The 18594-nt window shown below is 36.0% G+C and overlaps 1 protein-coding gene across 1 annotated transcript in view; it reads left to right on the top strand.

Annotated features, from left to right (window-relative positions):
- Positions 1-18594, top strand: part of superdeath (Suppressor of ER stress-induced death) — a 503396-nt gene that overhangs the window by 238311 nt on the left and 246491 nt on the right. The window contains exon 10 of the mRNA XM_090396917.1: positions 2467-2636. Within this exon, the coding sequence (XP_090253043.1) occupies positions 2467-2636 (170 nt within the window). The remainder of the gene's footprint in view (positions 1-2466; positions 2637-18594) is intronic.

Consider the following 18594-nt stretch of genomic DNA (forward strand, 5'->3'; position numbering starts at 1 on the left):
AAATCTGTATGTTTGAGTGATATTAGCATATAATTAAATCATTCAGAATACCCTAAACACGGCCACTATCACGATTCTATTCTAGGAATTCCCACCATTTAATAGGAAAGAAATACTACAAAATGTATTGGAAAAATTAGTACATCCATCTATAGACAACCAAACACAAAACATGATGACAATAATGGATGTGTGTGGTCAGCCTGGGAAAATTCCAAGATATCTTATCTCAAAAACATTGCCCACTATTCCATAGCCAAATCAAAACACCATGTGATATCACAGAGAGACATATGTTCCCCAGAAATTTTCAAACACCTAACATCACGATTCTTATCTCTAAATAACACCCACAATGCAATTAAGTGAACCAAAATTACCACGTGATGTCCCTGACAGATGAACACCCCAGCAAAATTCCAAACATTCCAAACTCAATAACAACATTCACGTCACGATTCCTTATCTTATCTTGATCTTGATCTAGTCAGAAGTGTCCCACTAATAACGACACGATTCCTTATATACTAATATATTTCCCTTTCCATTCAAAACAACAACATCACTCATTTATAACTGACAAATGACGTCACTTATTTACAAATAACAAACGATGTCACTTATCTACATCTCATAACGACACACACCCATGTCACGATTCCTTCTCTTATCTTGATCTTGCCCTGGTCAGAAGTGTACCCCCAATCACGACACGAATCATTATCTCTACCATCACCCATAATTCCATACGCAAAATGCAAGATCTGACCTCACTGACACATATGCCCCTAATTGGAAATTCCACATATTCCAATCGCATGACGTCACGTCAACAATGACGTCATCATCTCAACAACCAATCAAGTCGCGATTCCTTATCTTATCTTGATCTTGAACTAGTCACTAGTGACCAGACTACTACTTGGATTGCACAGTGTAGAATATACTCCCACAATGGATTCTAGGGCTACATGGAGGCATCATGCAATAATAATAATGGTATGTTATCCATCCTGCTTCAATAATTTCAATAGGTGGGAGATGAATTTCAAACCGGTGTGAAACAACCATCTGTTTAGTGGAAATATGAAAAAGTTCCATGTTTATTCTTCATAGCGAGATTTTCTGGATTATGTAAAATTTGATTAGATTATAAAATTAAATTAAATTAAAGCTATTTGGTCGATCCTAGTGACTAATGCTCTATTGGCTTGCAAGCTATGTGCGCACAGTCATATTTCATTATATTTCGAAAAATAAACATAAATTAAATAATACTCAAGAAAGAACTACTGTCTACTCGAAGTAATATATCTATTACTTCGACTAGACGGTAGCGTTTTCTGAGTATGATTTAATGTTATATACGAAGGTGATCTGAAAGGTTCTCGACCTCCACCATAGATGGCAACACCATCGGCATTTTTTTTCTAAGTTGGTACATCTGTCATAAGCATCCTTGGGAAATTTCAAGTAATTCTATCAAGTAATTTGTTTTATACAGCTGTCTGAAACAAAGGTATTGTCTGTATACCTTGAAATGGATAAAATGGATACCGTTCGATTATTAAATTCTTTGTAAAAGAAGGTTTAACGCCCAAAGAAATTCATTCTAAGATCATCTTCGAGGATATTACGGCCACGTTTATACTCACCAGCCAATTTTTATGGGCACTCTTTTCCTTCGTTTTCGACAATTTTCTGCGACAATAAATTGACATAAAAAATATGTTTTATTATTGATAAAATATTCCAAGCACTGTTCAGAGATTTTCATGTGAGTGCGTTTTTGATCTGCTGTGAGCAGGAGCGTCACCACACCTTGCAAAAAGCATTTTCATTTGCAATTCTTCAGGCAAAATATATTCTACATTCTTTTGAAATGCTTATATTCTCAGCAATTTCATGCCCTTTGACTAACCGGTCATCCAATACCATATCGTGCACTTGATCAATGATTTCTGGTGTTGTTACACTTTTTGGACGTCCTTCACGTGGATCATCTTCAAGACTGGTACGGCCACGTTTATACTCGGCAGCCCATTTTTTAATTGTCGAAAACGAAGGAAAGGCGTGCTCATAAAAATGGGCTGCCGAGTATTCGGAATTCACGTAATTACTATTATGCGACTAATTCACTTATTTTCTGTCTTTCTTTCTGGAAAATAGCCTATTATTAGTAACGCTAAGAAAGCAAACAGCAGCAAATTTGTCTACACAGCCAGTTGAATTTTGTTGTTAACATCACTGTTGTGATTCTGGGGACAGACTTTAATAATTTCACTTACCACGTATAAACTTACACAGGAATAAGATTATGCTGACGGCCTTCGACCTTTCGTTATTCATTCTTTATTTGTAAACATCCTGTATTTGTAATTAGTTCTTATGAAGCAATCTGTCTGAATTAACTTTTAAATTTTGCATATTGTTCATATTTAATGAAGAACGTTTTGTATCTTACAGGCACAATCTTCTGATAAGGAGAGAATCGACGTCAAGACTGTAATGGATTCGTGGACTCTTCAGACAGGATTCCCTGTCGTCACATTGACACGCGACTATAACAAAAACACAGCAGTTGTCACTCAAACTCGATTTCTTCTAGATGGTGCGGAAGAAAACTACACCAACAGGTTAGTGATAAATCTGACTTAGCCTTTTTTTCCAGAGGCTGCTTGTCTATACCCTGTTCTTGGATTCATATTTATGGTTTATTTACCTCTGATGTCAAATTATATGAGCAGCCTACTATTTTGTTTTCCGTGTAGCTCTACAAAAATGCCTTAAATTAATGGAAAGATATAGAGAACTATACGATGATGTTTGTACTGCATTCCCTATATTACATTTTTTTATATAAAATCAAGACACTGGTTCACGTGATTCTCTTCATGAAGCATAACGCCAGTTTCTTTTTAAGCCAGGATTATATAGGGTAGGCATTAGTTCAAGCATTATCATTAGTTCCAGAAGACTTCGTTCCTTTGTTGCGTTAGATATTTAAGATTCTTCTGATGACTTTTGTATAAGAAGCCATTGCACTATTTCTGAAAAAATCCAGTAAACCACTCAGAGCAGATGTTTGCATGACGAAAGTGGAAATAGCAGTCTGATCATGGAATAAAAGAGTATAAGTCGAAGAGGTCATCCCACTCGCCATCCTTTTTTTTCTAGATAAATCGTGTGTTTCCATTAGAATTTAGCGCACGAAGTCATACGTTTGGCCGACAACATTTAATTAGAGTAAATGCTGTTGTCATCCTTGAGCAACGCATACGGGGTTCGCTTGCAGATTGAAACGGCTTGGGTTCAAATCTTGGGGATGTAATTTAGAAATTTTTTCACCCTGTGTCCTTTGGCTCCGTATCGAGTTAGTCGGTCTCGCATCGAGATCGCGAGGGGATTCCCCTTCACACACAGACAAATCGACCAAAGAACACAACCCACACATCCACTGCCTACGTGAACTTGCTTAATATGCAAATCACTCCCGCAGTGAAAGGGGAGAGCCGAAATTAGAATCGGAGTGGCCATTATTATTATTATTATTATTATTATTATTATTATCATTATTATTACTACTACTACTACTACTACTACTACTATTATTACTATTAAAGATACTTTCCCCCATTAGGCCCGATGCAAAACTATTAACCAGCAAAAGTAAACAGCAAACTATGTACTTTCCCCTCCTGTATCTAAATTGGAACTGATAGATGCTCTCTCACAATTAAAGCGAAAGAAGAGTCCAGAAATTGACATTGACGTAATCAGACATACAGACCTCCTAACACATTTTGAACAACAAAATCCAGTACTTTCGAAACTTGTGAGCATAATATTCGATACTGGCGCTATTCCCAAACAACTAAAAACTGCAATAGTTACACCTATCTGCGAACACGGAAAAAGAAATGCCGTTCACAACTACTACGTTCGCTGCCAACTACGAGTATACTCGTAGTTGATATCTGAGCCTCAAAAGCCAACTACGAATATACTCGTATGTCGATAAACAACGGCTACGAGATTACTCGTACAGACCTTGAGGAAGTGAAAGTGCTTGGCGTGCGGTAACAAACTATGCACGAGGAGCGTGGCAGCAAACGGGCTGCAGACCAATAGCTGAATTGCCTGCAATCTCTAAACTTCTTGAAAAAGTAATACACACAAGACTACATAACTACTTACAGAAATATAGCATCATCTCACAAAAGCAGTACAGTTTCCAGAAAATGAAGAGCATAACCATGTTATTTGAGGACATTACAAACGAACCAAATAAAGCCTTGAAAAAATGAATTTGCTATCCTCATACTCCTTGATCTTACCAAGCCTTTTGGCACACTTGACCATGAAGTACTGCTATCCAAACTACACTCAGCTGGAATAAGTGGGACACTGTATACCTGGTTTATGAATTATCTTACAGACAGAACGCAAATAACAAAAATAGGCACATATCACAGCCGGGAAATACAAATAGCACGCGGTCCCTCAAGGAGCAATGTTGTCGCACACACACACTGTTCAGCATATACATAAATGACATTCAAAACTTGGCCATACAAAGTCAAATATATCAATACGCAGATGATACTGCTGTACTAACAGTCCTTCCAGACATTAACACCGCCCTCTCCAACGCACAACGTGACCAAAACAAAATAACGGGCTACTTCTTCCACAAATCAATTATAGTACACAACACTAAAACGCAAATGCTTCTCATAGAGAACCCGAGAATCATGCATCCTGCACCACTAACGATATTTAGACACACATACGATTGCATTAATATTGGAAGCTTCCACTGTTCAGAAATGACGCCCGGAATACACGCTAAATACTTTGTGCATTTTATACATTGACAACCACTTTAAATTGATTAAACATATAGAAAATGTTGTTGTACTCGCTAATATTTGAATATAATTACTGTATGTGACATTTTACTCATACGCAGAACGAGCTGAAAGGAAGAATATTAAGTTATTTACTAAAATATATCCTGGATGCAATTATTCCAACAAATAAGAACACTTTTGGTGCTTGAGTCAAGCTTAAACGAATATTTTCCTCCAGTATGCGCCAGTGAAATGTGAGTCTAAAACGCGTTCTTTGGTAACCTAGAAAAATAAACACATGTGGAACTGAATGAATCAAATATCGTTCCAAATAAGTGAACGTTTTTGTGATAATACATTCAAAGTTTATATATTCATCTGCATTAATTTTGGATGGTGCTGAAATGAGCAGCTACAAGATAGACATCTTGTAAAGATGTCTATCTTGAACTCGATTGTAATCCAGAACTCGATTGTATGTCAATCCAGATACACATTCTCTCTTTTCATATTTAAACATTAATAAACGATAATACTGAATTTCTGTTTATTTCATTCACAAAAGTACATCACGAGTATACTTACATGCATGCATATATGCATACTTACATATATGCATATATACACATGTAGATGTGGGATGATTCTGAACAGGATGAACTAGAGGCATAAAAATCGGATAAATGCTCTTTTGTGGACATAAAAAAAGTGTTCAAGGAGGGAAGTATAGAAAAGGAGGGACATAAAGAGGATTGTGTGAAGGGTGAATTTTGCGGTTACCAGTTGGTGTATACGTTGTTATTCATGGGGAGTAAGGAATGTTTTCATAACCTTTGCTAGCATCCCATCAATAGTGAGGCGTCTGTGTTTGTTTGTGCTACTGTATACACTGCTTGGAAAGAAGTCAATAGACACTCCCATGAGAAACGCGCATTGTACCATATAACAAGTCGCGTGTTTGTAGCCTGTAATTTGGCGGTATGTGACGCTCACAAGTCAGTGCAACTGTGTCTGGGTCAAATGACTGCGAGAACGGAACTGACGGAGTTGGAAAGAGGAGGTAGATAGGATGCTATGTTGCAGGCCTAAGTGTTCGGCAAATTGTTGACAAATTGGACCATCCCAAGGTAGCAGTCTGTGAATATCATACAGAGATGGAAGCGCTAGAAGGTAACTGCAAGTCTAAGCGCACTGGACGACCCACCACACTCGCCGAATGGAACAGTAGACTGCTACGATGGATAATATGTAAAAACCGCCACTCGCAGCCGACTCGTTATAGGCACGTGTGGAGTTACAGGCATCAAGTAAAACACGAATTTGCACAAAAAACATTCAAAACTGAGGCTCACAACTTAGGTTTCTATGAAAGAACCACAATATGAAACCCCACATTACACGAACCAACATGCAGCATCGCCTTCAGTAATGCAAAGAGCGTGCACACTGGGATACGGAAGCTTGAAAAACAGAGTTACTGAGAGACGGATCACGCTACACCCGTCACCGAGAAGATGAACAAATGTGTGGGTGTGAGGATGCCCGGTGAACGTCTGTTACCAGAGTGCGTAACCTCAATTATGAAATTCGAAGATGGCGGTATGATTGTACGGTCCTGTTTTTCCTAGTTTGTCCTCGGACCTCTGTTTCTGGTGCCACGAACATTGAACTCCGAGAAGAATCTGAACATTCTGGACAATGCAACGATTTCTACTTTGTGGCGTTTCTACGGAAATGACCATTGTCTCTTTCAGCAAGACAATAAGGCTGCTGCTGTAATAACTGCCTGGTTTGTGCACATTAACGTTACACTTGATTGGTTTCCACAGAGCCCTAATCTAAACCCTATAGAACAAAACCTGTTTTTTTTGTTTGCTTGTTTATTTGTTTAGTTAGGAATGATTTAATAATATTTCTATTCTGGCGTCGATTATCAAATTTTCAATTTCAAAAACAGGCAAAGAAAGACATAAAAACACTCAGAAACACACACATATACATACCTAATCAAACAAATACGTATCTAAGTAAACAGAAAGTAATCTCGGAAGAGGTAGACAGAAAGGAGATAGATATATTTTCTACCTGTCGCCTCACATTGCAGCACAAATAAGCATTTATCGAGAAAGGGAAAAAACTATCCTCTGCACTGATCTACACAAAAATACATATAAAATAGACTATTATTATTATATGACCCCTCCAAGGAGTGCAAAGAGTTATCGAGGGAGGACACCTACTCTACGACTCTCCGTCTCCACCACTCAGTCCAACAACTACAGCTAATCGCATCATCTACTGTCCACCACTAGTATTTTCAAGGCAATTACAAACATACATGCCCACGGCGGGATTCCAACCCACAACATTTTGGCTGGAAAGCGGATACGCTAACCACTCAGCCAACCTGACCGGCAACTACTTCGACTACTACTAACAGTCACAACTATGTCCATGCTAGAAAGAGGAAATTATTCCACATGCCATTTGTATTAATAGCAAATCGATCTCAGGAAAACTAGAACAAAGACAAACTTGCATCTGTTGTCCTTTCCTTTCATACAACATCCTTATATTTACAGTTTTCCGTCCCTAAAGGATACAACTTGAATCTTGTGATCGCAATTAATTCGTTCCAAGTCGCTCCATGGTAGAGAAAAGCAACTTTGCCATGAATATGCATACACTTATAAAGAACCGCATTGTTTAAATTTCATATGCTTATAGCAGTGTTTCTCAATCTCTGGTCTGCAAGTAGGCTTAAATTAAATAAATAGATATACATATATGTATATATTTTAATTATACAAACAAAACAAATTACAATTGAATAAATAAGTAAAAATTACTGAAATAAAATGGATACTTAAAAAAAATAGCGGTAGAATGAAGAGTAATAAGAAAGAGGTGAAGTGAACAACAATATGGTTTTATTGCTTCTGCCTTCTCTTGCTGCTTTGTCGGATTTGAAGTAAACATGCGTTATCCACGTTTCAAGCAAGTACTTGTTGTTTTCCTCCTTAAATCAAGGCTCAGTATATCTTCAGAAGTACTAAGTGATACGATACTTGGACAAAGTTTGTCGTGAGTTAATCCCAGTATTTTTTTTTCGGAAACGTTTTTTTTTGTAAATAATGGAAAAGTGGCTTTAAACTAGGACTTCGAAAATAAAAGCAAATGAAACAGGCGATGCTAACCCTAATTGTGATACACGTGTAGTAACGGCAAGTAAATCTGATACTATTAAAGTAGAAGAAATAAGCACTTCAAAGAAAAAATACAGAGGGAAATATAACAGCACTTCAAAGAAAAAATACAGAGGGAAATATAACAGTTCATATTTGGAATATGGGTTTACTTGGTGTGGAGATGTGAAAATGAATAGAAACCTCAACGTGTTTTGTGTTATGAAGTATTGTTCAACTAGTGCATGAAACCAGCGAATCAACAACATTTAGAAACTAAACATTGTGATTTGAAAATTAAGCCAACTGAATTTTTTCAGCGACCCTTAGGGACATTAAATCATTGGAAAGATATAGTTTCGGCCATGGGTTCGATTAATAGCAAGGCATCCTATCTCTTTAGTTTGCACATAATGAAACTAGGGAAACCTCATTCTATCGGGGAAAATTTACTACTTCCATTTATAAAAGATGTGATAAAAACTATGTTTGGCAACAAGTTATTAAAAAATATTGATTTGATTCCTCTTTCAAATGACACTATCCGTCGCAGATTAATGATATGGAAGGTGATGTAGAATCTCAGTTAATCGAAAGAGTTAAGAAGAGCCCTTATTATATTACAAATAGACGAGACTACTGATGTTACAAATGATGCACAGTCAATATTATTATTATTATTATTATTATTATTATTATTATTATTATTATTATTATTATTATTATTATTATTATTACGGGCGACTGCAAGGAGTCAACAGACTCATCGAGGGAGGCCCTAACATCATGTCAAGAACAACTATTCGACATTTACACAGTATCTATCATACCTCGCTTTGAACTCATTCACAGTCATAGAACTTACAACAGATTATGGCAGCTTATTCCACTCATCCACCACACTCCAAGTAAAAAACCTAGCTCTAACACCCTTGCTAACCACATTCTTGCCCAGCTTCCATATATGGCCCCTAGTCCTCCCACCACCAGTCCTATTCTCAAAATTATCTTCTGAATTAATCTTATAGAAACCCTTCAGTAATTTGAATGTCTCAATCATGTCACTCTTTTCCGCCTATCAACTAATTTCTGCAACCAACAAATCTTCAACCTGTTCTCATAAGGCACATTCCATAGACCTGTTATCATCTTGGTCACTTGTCTCTGGATCCTCTCCACCTACTCCCCATCCTTCCAATATGCTAATTAAACCCCCATGAACTGAGGTAGATGAAATAGCTAGCCCTCCTTAGCTTTTATTATGGATCAAAACTTCATCGGCATTCTACCTTTTATCATCACATTACCTTCATCCACTGTTAATCCCTTTACAGCTATTCCAGAGCCATTAGTGAATTTACTGTTGGTGAGTGACCTTTGGTAGCTCAGTGGAACTGGCGCTTGGATCCTCTGCGCTTGGTCTGTCGAAGTCAGACTTAAGTTCAAGTCTAGTCGCCGACTGGGGGAACTTTTTCTAAGCCTATCTTCAACCGATTCCCGAGTTAATCGATCTCCGAGTTAAATTAATCTGCCTTGATTATTTCATCATTGAGCAGTTCGATTTCGTTCATATCTTCAAACTTTCCTCTTGTTATTCCAGCAATTGCACATTTGTCTAAGCCAAAATCCATTGATATATCTTGACTGAATATGTGTACAGTGTTTAGCAACGATCCGAGTTCATTCTCTGATTTTGCATCAGAGAATACAACTTCAGATCGTCCATGTATAAAAGTTGAGATATCTTTGCACTCTTTGCAAACCATGAGTAAAAGTTTTATTTAAAATTCTAGTTAAGGGGATCAATGACAATATAAACAATAGAGGAGATAATGAGTCTTCTTGAGAGATGCCCCTTTTTATGTTTACCTCTCCAATTTCTTCTCTATTTATAACCAACGTTGTTTTCCAGTTTTTCATGCTGGACTGCAAAAAGTTTTGCACGTTTTCGCTAATACCGAATAGTTCTGTGCATTTTAAAATCCAACTATGAGGCACAGAATCAAACGCTTTTTTATAATCTATCCAAGCCATATGAAGGTTGGTTTTTCTACGTTTGCAATTTTTACGAATCATTTTATCAATCAACAACTGGTCGTTTGTGCCTCTTGAATTTTTGCTGTTACCTTTTTGTTCAATTGGGAGAAGAGAATTTGCTTTAAGATAGCTGTATATTTTATCAGCTAGTATGCCTCTGAGTAGTTTAAAAGTTGTTGGCAGGCAGGTTATTTGTCAGAAGTTTTCTGGGTTTGGACCTTTTTCTTTATCCTTTATGATCAAAAACGTTTTCCCTTCTGTGCGCCACTCTTCTTTGCTTTTTCCTTCTAAAACATCATAAAATTGGTTAGCAAGTCTTTCATGTAAGCCTGTTAAATATTTCAACCAGTAGCCATGTAATTCATCCTTTCCGGGTGTTGACGAATTTTTTATTTTTTTAGCTTGCTTTTGGAATCATTTCAGTTGTTATTTTCAGTTGGTCCATTTTTCGTTCTTGAGATTCGTTCGTAATTTGTTCAATCCATTTTGCCTTGTTATTGTGCCTCTTAGGGTTGTCCCATAGATTTTTCCTAAACTTTGGTGTATTTTCTTTGTCTCTGGTATTTATATTTATATTTTCTTGAAAGTTATCTTTCCTGCAGCAATCGACTTTCTTGTAAAACTGGTGCTGATTTGCGTCAAACATCGAATTTTGCTTGTATTGTTCAATGAGTGCACGGAATCTTCTTATTTTAGCTGCAACTGTAACTATTTTTTGCTTCACTTCCTCTAACACTTCATGAATAGGTCGTGTTCCAGTATTATTTCAGCTTCTTTATGAGGTTATTTCGGATTTTTGTGTTTTTCAGCTTCTTTTCCTTAAGGTTATTCAAATTGCTCACGTCTGCTCTGAGTTTAATAATTTTATTCTCCAGTCGGTGCTTCCATTTTGGTTCCTGAGCCTAACTGCTTTTGGGTTCACTAATCCTATATTCTAATTCAGATGTTACGACGTAGGATATTGGGTACATAAGTTGATTCGTTTTCCCAATAGTTCCAGTAGGAATATCCCTTGCAGCTTTATTGGCATCTTGTAGGAGTTCCTTCAGTTTTTGTTGAGGTACTTGTCTCAATATTGGAAGCCTAACTCGTTCCTGGTTGCTGTTCATTTGCTAGATAATTTTCCTTGCGAGTTCTTGTTCCTTGCCTGATAGCTTCCTTTCAACTATCTGTATATTTTCAAAATTTTCAGCATTCTGCACGTTGGAATCTGGTTCTGCTCCATTCATATTCTTGGTCACTTCAGGGTCAGTACGGTCTCCTTTTATAGCTTGAGTTTTCAGTGCTTCCAGCTCAAGTTCACTAAATACCTTGCGTTTGATAATGAACCTGCGTTGCTGCATCAGCCATTCGAATGAAATTTCAGAATTTGGGTGTCGTTCAAGCCAAAGTTGGAACATTCGTTTCTGAAAACCCCTAACTCATGGGTTTGAACTGTATGACTTTGCACTGCATGACTTGTCTATTTTCAGACATGCTCCACTTTTTCCTAGTAAATACTTTCGAGTTCTGTGGATCTTGCTCCTGTAGCCCATTTGTCACTAGCTGTCCAGGAAGCCTAACATTCAGTGCGGTCCTTGGTAACCCGCGCGACGACCGATGCGATATAGAGTTCTGATTTGTCTTCATCATTTTTAACTGGGGGTGGGCAGGTGCATGAGATAAAAAAATAGGTAAATAGGACAGAATCACCCCTAGCCCTCGAATACTCTAATAGCAATGGGGGGAAGGAGCAAGGTGAAAAGAAATACAGAGGGAAAGAAGAGTAGGGACCAGTCTGCAGATATTATAACAGGTGTATATTACATGAAGTAAGGCGTGGTCCAGTCTCAGTTGCCTCGGGTTCTCCATGCCCGTACTCACTAAAGTGAGCTCTTGAGTATTGTGAGCTCTTGATATATATATATATATATATATATATGTATATTTGCAACTCATATTTGCAGAAATTTGAAATCCATATCACATGAATGTTGAGTGCGCTGGCAATATGAAAATGTTCACGTGATCATTTATGTATTTTATTTATTTATTTATTTTATTTTATTTTATTTATTTTATTTTATTTTAATTTTTTTATTTTTTTGGTGAAATAGTTTAACTGGAATACACTTTCCAATTCAAGGTTCAAAGAATATACCAGTTCTTATATTTCATTCCTTCAAAATTACGAAAATATCATTCTGTGTTATAAAAACAACTTAAAAATTCACCTTCGAGATGAACTGGAAACAGTGCAGTCAGGCATCTCTCTATCAACATTTGTACTCCTGAAAAAAATATTTTTGATTTCATACTGTTCGATATTTATAGATGTTGAACAGTATGAACACCCTAAAACAAAGATAAATAAGGGCTAATATTTCTTTCTACCCAGTAATAAGCTATAAGCTAATGGAGGTTACTTACCCCAATGAGAAACAGAACAATGGAACATGCCCAGTAAGCAGCACACCAAAAAGTTTTTTCAAGCAATATCTGAATATTTTACAGGCAGAAATTTCTTGTTTGGTTTTTCTATCTTTCTTTATTCTAATATTTCATTTTTAGGATGTTGGTGATTTTAAATATTAATTTCCCCTTTACCCAATATCACATAATTTTCTGATTTATAATAATCAGGATATAATGTATATTTTCTGATTTATAATTTGCTAATTTATTATAATCACCACCTAGTTTTTCTACCAAAAAATTAAAGTTATGTGGAATGATTACCAGAGAAAAATAACGAATTAAATAAAAACTGCACCTGCCTTTAATAACAGTTTTTGGGTGTGTGATAGTGATGCAGCAGGGGAGGGTTAAACTATCAATGGCGAAATAAAGTTCACACACCCAAAAACTGTTATTAAAGGCAGGTGCAGTTTTTATTTAATTTGTTATTTTTCTCTAGTAATCATGCCACATAACTTTAATTTTTTAAAGTTATGTGTAATACTCTTGTTCCACATAACTTTAAAAAGTTATGTGGAATAAGAATATTCCACATAACTTTATAACTTCGTATAGTGTTCGTAAATGTCCCAAAATAGAGAATCTTTATCGAATTGAATAAAGTCTTGAAGGTCTAATTTAAGCATCGATGAATTTAAATGGGTTGTGATAAATCTTCCCATGACACAAATAGCTGGTAATTCAGTTTCCAAAAATAGTAAATGATTATCAATGTCGTACATTTTTGGTAAAAATTTCTCAGCTGCTTCACAACTAATACAAAAAAACTTTATTTCCACCATCTCCTGTATCATTGACCATTAGTTCACCATCTTGGCATTGAGATATTAACAGCCTCCTATGTGCAATTCATAGTCTAATCTTCTTTGCAAGTAGGCGAGAATATCAGACCACTTCTTGCATAACTTTTCCCAAGTGTTCCTGGATAAACGCATCACAATGTACGTATCTTGTAAAATAATAATCGGTTTCCATCCTTTTAGAGCTGTCTGGTAGTGTTTTGTCTCATACTATTTTCATGAAGAAAGAAATTTTTAGACTTTTGTGGCCTACCCATTATTTTACTTTACGGGACACAAAACACCATAACACAATACTATAGCTGCACTGTATGAACGAATTGCAGTAACTGAAAACGCACTCAACTCGATTGTTATTCTTTATAGTACTGTTTACCCTAACCATTTCTACAAAGATGTAACATTCGCGCAGATGACTCATGATATGTTTTTGCATTCCCATGGATATGATGTTGATGTGATTTTATCTTACTTTGTGACATCATAGGGTAAAGTTTTTCTCTGTGCCTCAAATGGTTTTCTATATAATTTATCCTCATTATGTTAAGTATTTTTTCCAACAAAAACAAAGTAATTATTTATTATTATTATTATTATTATTATTATTATTATTATTATTATTATTATTATTATTATTATTATTATTGTGGGTTTTTAATGGATAAAATATGAAATGAATTAAAATGGATAAAATGCAATGGATAAAATAGTGACAATTTTGTTACTATATTCGACGTAATCAACAGATTAGATTTGATAAAACCAAAAGAAATTTGCAAGTTCGCAGATAAATCTTGTGAAATTTCTTGCCACAAACTAATCAGAGACTTTTTTGAAAATCCACTCAGTGAATTATTAGTCTTAGTTTTTCAGGACAACCTTCAAATATTTCAAGAAACTGTGTCAACTTTTTGGAAAAAAAAATCAGCTACAGAAATAGCTTGGAAACACAAGGAATTGTATGTTAATTTAATAGCCAGAATTTGTGGTGCAAAAGATTTAAAAAGAAAAGTATAGTATCAGATCTAATGTTCAATTGAAACAATAATAATAATAATAATAATAATAATAATAATAATTTTTTTTAGACGGCGCTTTAGCAGCAAGCAGTCGTAAGCACGCTATTTCGATGCTCACATATTAAGTTGCAAAGTAGATCTTTTCTTGTGAATTAAAATTTAAAGTACATCAGTGAACTCCGTTCTTCAAGACAAACATATAGATGTAAAAACTGTAAGTATCTATTAAGTAATAAGTAAAATATAAGTATTCAATGTTCGAAATATACGTTGGGTGCTTCAACTACGCGAGAAGAGAAAAAAGGAAGATGCCATATTAGAAATTACAGCAAGATCGTCAAACAAGAAATATGAAGTGCTACAAATGCCAAGAAGACCTAACGGGGGAAGAAAACCACGTAACATGTAGGAACTGTCAAAGAAACATGCATTTTTTATGTTCAGGATTGTCTGAGACTAATTGGCAGCGAAAATCAAACAAGAATCGTAACGAGTGGAAGTGTCCCCATTGCAGAGACAACAAAGGAATGTCGCCTTCGTCCGCAGGGGGAAAACAGCCAATGCAGAAAACAACCGCAGGTAGTAAACAGCTATCAACAACAGAGGGAAATAAAAACAAAGAAAACAACAACGGAAACCCAGGTGAGCCAACTTTAAATGCATTACTTGAAAATAGATTACAAAACCTAAAAGACTGTTTAATCGATTTTGTTGGAGAACTATTTCAAAAACATACCACAAAAATTACAGAAAAATTCAACCAATATGAGGAGTTTATTAAATTTAATAATAACTTGGTAGAAGGTATGTTACAGACCGTTAGAGAAATTAAAAACTGTGTCAAAGAGCTAATTGAAAGACAGCATAATTTAATTAAAGAGACAACGGACCTACGGATTTAAAGCAACAGTACGAGCTCTCAAACCAACAGCAGCACAAAAATGACCTCCTCATAAATCGTCTCCCAGAAATAGCTACGGAACATCTAAGAGACACTGTAATACAACTAAGTCAAAAAATCGGCTCTCCCATTGATTCAAGAGACATCCAGTCAGTGCATCGGTTACCACAAAAAAGGAAAAGAGAAAATAATACCCGTCCTTCTCCTGTCGTAGTGCGACTCACCAACAGCCTAACAAACACTACACTTATAAAAGCTAGCAGGATTAAAAATCCAGTAGTAAAGGATCTGAAAGGAGACCAGGAAAATACCCCAATATACCTGTCTGAATACCTTACCCCATATTATCAGAAAATATTCTACAAAGCAAGGAAAGTAAAAACAGAAAACAATTACCAGTTTATATGGATAAGAGACAGCAAAATATTCCTTAGAAAGACACAAGACGCAAAACCAATCGAAATAAAATCCGTAGATAACCTCAACAGGCTGTCACATTGAAAGGAATATTGACAACTCGTAAAGAAGGAACAGCACACCAACCAACATCAATGCAGACCATCAATCAGATGTAATCACCCCGGAACATGATAATTGCCACATTCTGAAATCAATAACAGAATGGAAACAACTGACAATCCCCAAAACAGGACTCTCTATTCTCCACATCAACATCAGAAGCATTCAAAAATACTGGCTGACCCTGCAAGCTTATCTGAAGGAAGATATAGACGAAATAGACATTTTAATACTGACTGAAGTATCTACGACAAACGAAGAGGCATCCTCCTACCAAATGCTACACTTCCACAGACAAACAAAACTAGGCGGTGGTATAATATTATTTACCAAACATAAACTAGAAGTAACAGAAATAAATTATAAATTAGAATACCCAGAAAACATATGCATCGAAATTAAAAACATCAAACAAGAAAACACCGTGATATTAAACGCAATATACAGACCACCCAACTTAAGCACCACAAAATTCCTAGAACTAAACAGATGGCTTTCAGCCACAGAAGAAGGCGCCGCAGAATACTTGATAATAATAGGAGATATTAATATAAACATTAGAAACATAAATAACAACACAGAACAATACCTAGACCTATTATCGGCATATAACATAACCCCATCCATACAGTCGTATACACGAGAAGAGATATTCGGAAACACAACAACCTCAACCTGCATTGATCATATAAATATAAGGGCCCCTCCAAACAGCCACACAGCAGCCGCCATAACATGCAAACTAGCAGACCATTATTTCACGGCATTACAGTTACATGCTGAACCAGAACCCGTAACAATCACTGCGACTACAAAACAGTATCATAGCATTGTAAACGAAGCAATAATAAACGATGAAATCAGAAAAACAGACTGGATGCAGGTAGCATCTTTAGACTCTGCTGAAGCTGTATATAATAATCTTAAACTTGCATTTAACAAAATATATAACAAAGCATTAACAAAAATAAAAATACGCTCCCAAACGAAACAAAATCCATGGATAACAGACAACATACTAACAGACATACAAAGAAAAAATGCCCTATGGAAACAACTTAAGAAGTCGCCGAACAATATCACTTTAAAAGCTGAATACAAAAGAAAACGGAATCCCGTAATAACCCAGATTAGAACGGCAAAAATAAACTATTACAGCAACAAATTAACAACAGCTCAGAATGACATAAAGGAAACCTGGCACCTGATTAATGAAATGCTGGACAATATACACAGAACTACTGCCTCAGAAACAATAAAACACAGCTTTACCTGCGATCCCAAATCCCTCAAACAGTTGGCAAACAACTTTACTCAGCCCTTCGTTAACTCTGTCAAAAAGCTTCAAGAAACAACCTTTCCTCACATAAACGAACATTCTCCACTAGGTCCACTAGCAACCAAGTCGATGTGGTTCCCCACAGTATCAAAAGAAGAACTATCACTGGCAATTCAACAAATTAATCCTAACAAAAGACCGGGGATAGACGGAATCAGACCAAAAGACATCAAGAAACACTCAACTTACCTACTTCCAGTTATACAAAAACTGTTAAATAAAATCTTCGAAACGGGACACATACCTGAAACACTTAAGACTGCATTAATCACACCCATACACAAACAGGGAAAAAGAAACATAATAAATAATTACAGACCTATCGCCACGCTGCCTGTAATCAACCAAATCATGGAGCGCATTGTACATCAGAAACTCTCCACATACGTTGAAAAATTTCAAATCATACCCAAAACACAATATGGCTTTCAAAAAAATAAAGGAACAGCAACACTCCTGGAAGATTTCACAGTCTAATAAATGCTGCATTGGATAAAATCAGAATAACATTAGTGGTATTCATTGACCTAACAAAAGCATTTGACACACTAACACATAAAACCTTGTTAACAAAACTTACCCATATCGAAATTGGAGGTGGTCTACTCCAGTGGTTTAAAGCATACACGAAAAACAGAAAGCACATCACACGTATAGGATCAGCATACAGCAAAGAGGTACATGTAACCTGTTGAGTACCGCAAGGAGCTGTCCTATCTCCCATTCTATTTAACATATACACACACACACGACATAAGCCAACTCCCCCTAAAAAGTAAAATCTTCCAGTATGCAGACGACACGGCTATATTATCCATTCACAACCATGCAAATATCGCTTACAAAAATATGCAACACGACATCAATCAAATCACTAACTGGTTAACCGAAAATGGCATATATATAAACCCTGGAAAAACAAAGCTAATGATATTCAAAAACCCCCAAACCCTGCCCATAGAAACTGAATATCTCACTATCAAACATTCATCCTCCTATACACAAAGTGCAGAACCTAAAATCACAACCATCACACAGGTGAAAACAACACGCTATCTTGGACTTCACTTCGATGCTGATCAAAGTTGGAATAGCCATACAAACTACCTACATACCAAGCTTAGGATAATAGCAAGCAAACTATACAGATTAAAAGACATTGCCCCAACCCACATAAAAATACTAATCTATAAAGCATTTTGTGAAAACATTTTAAGATATGCAATCGCATCATACGCATTCTGTGCAGACTACAGACTTAACAGGCTACAATGGTTGCAAGATAAAATGATAAAACTGATATTCTGGGAACAACCCACTCTTATGCAGGAAGCATGGACAGAAAACAAAATATTTAAGGTGAAACACTTATGCCATTACAAAGTCATGTTAAAACACTACTACAGCCCAACATATAGAGTAACCAGAACAACATATCAAATAACAACACCACAGTCAACAAACTACATAACACATAAGTACAA

The sequence above is a fragment of the Typopeltis vanoorti genome, chromosome 8 (assembly GCF_054136105.1).
Source record: "Typopeltis vanoorti isolate ZY-2024b chromosome 8, IOZ_Tvanoo_1.0, whole genome shotgun sequence".
NCBI lineage: Eukaryota > Metazoa > Arthropoda > Arachnida > Uropygi > Thelyphonidae > Typopeltis > Typopeltis vanoorti.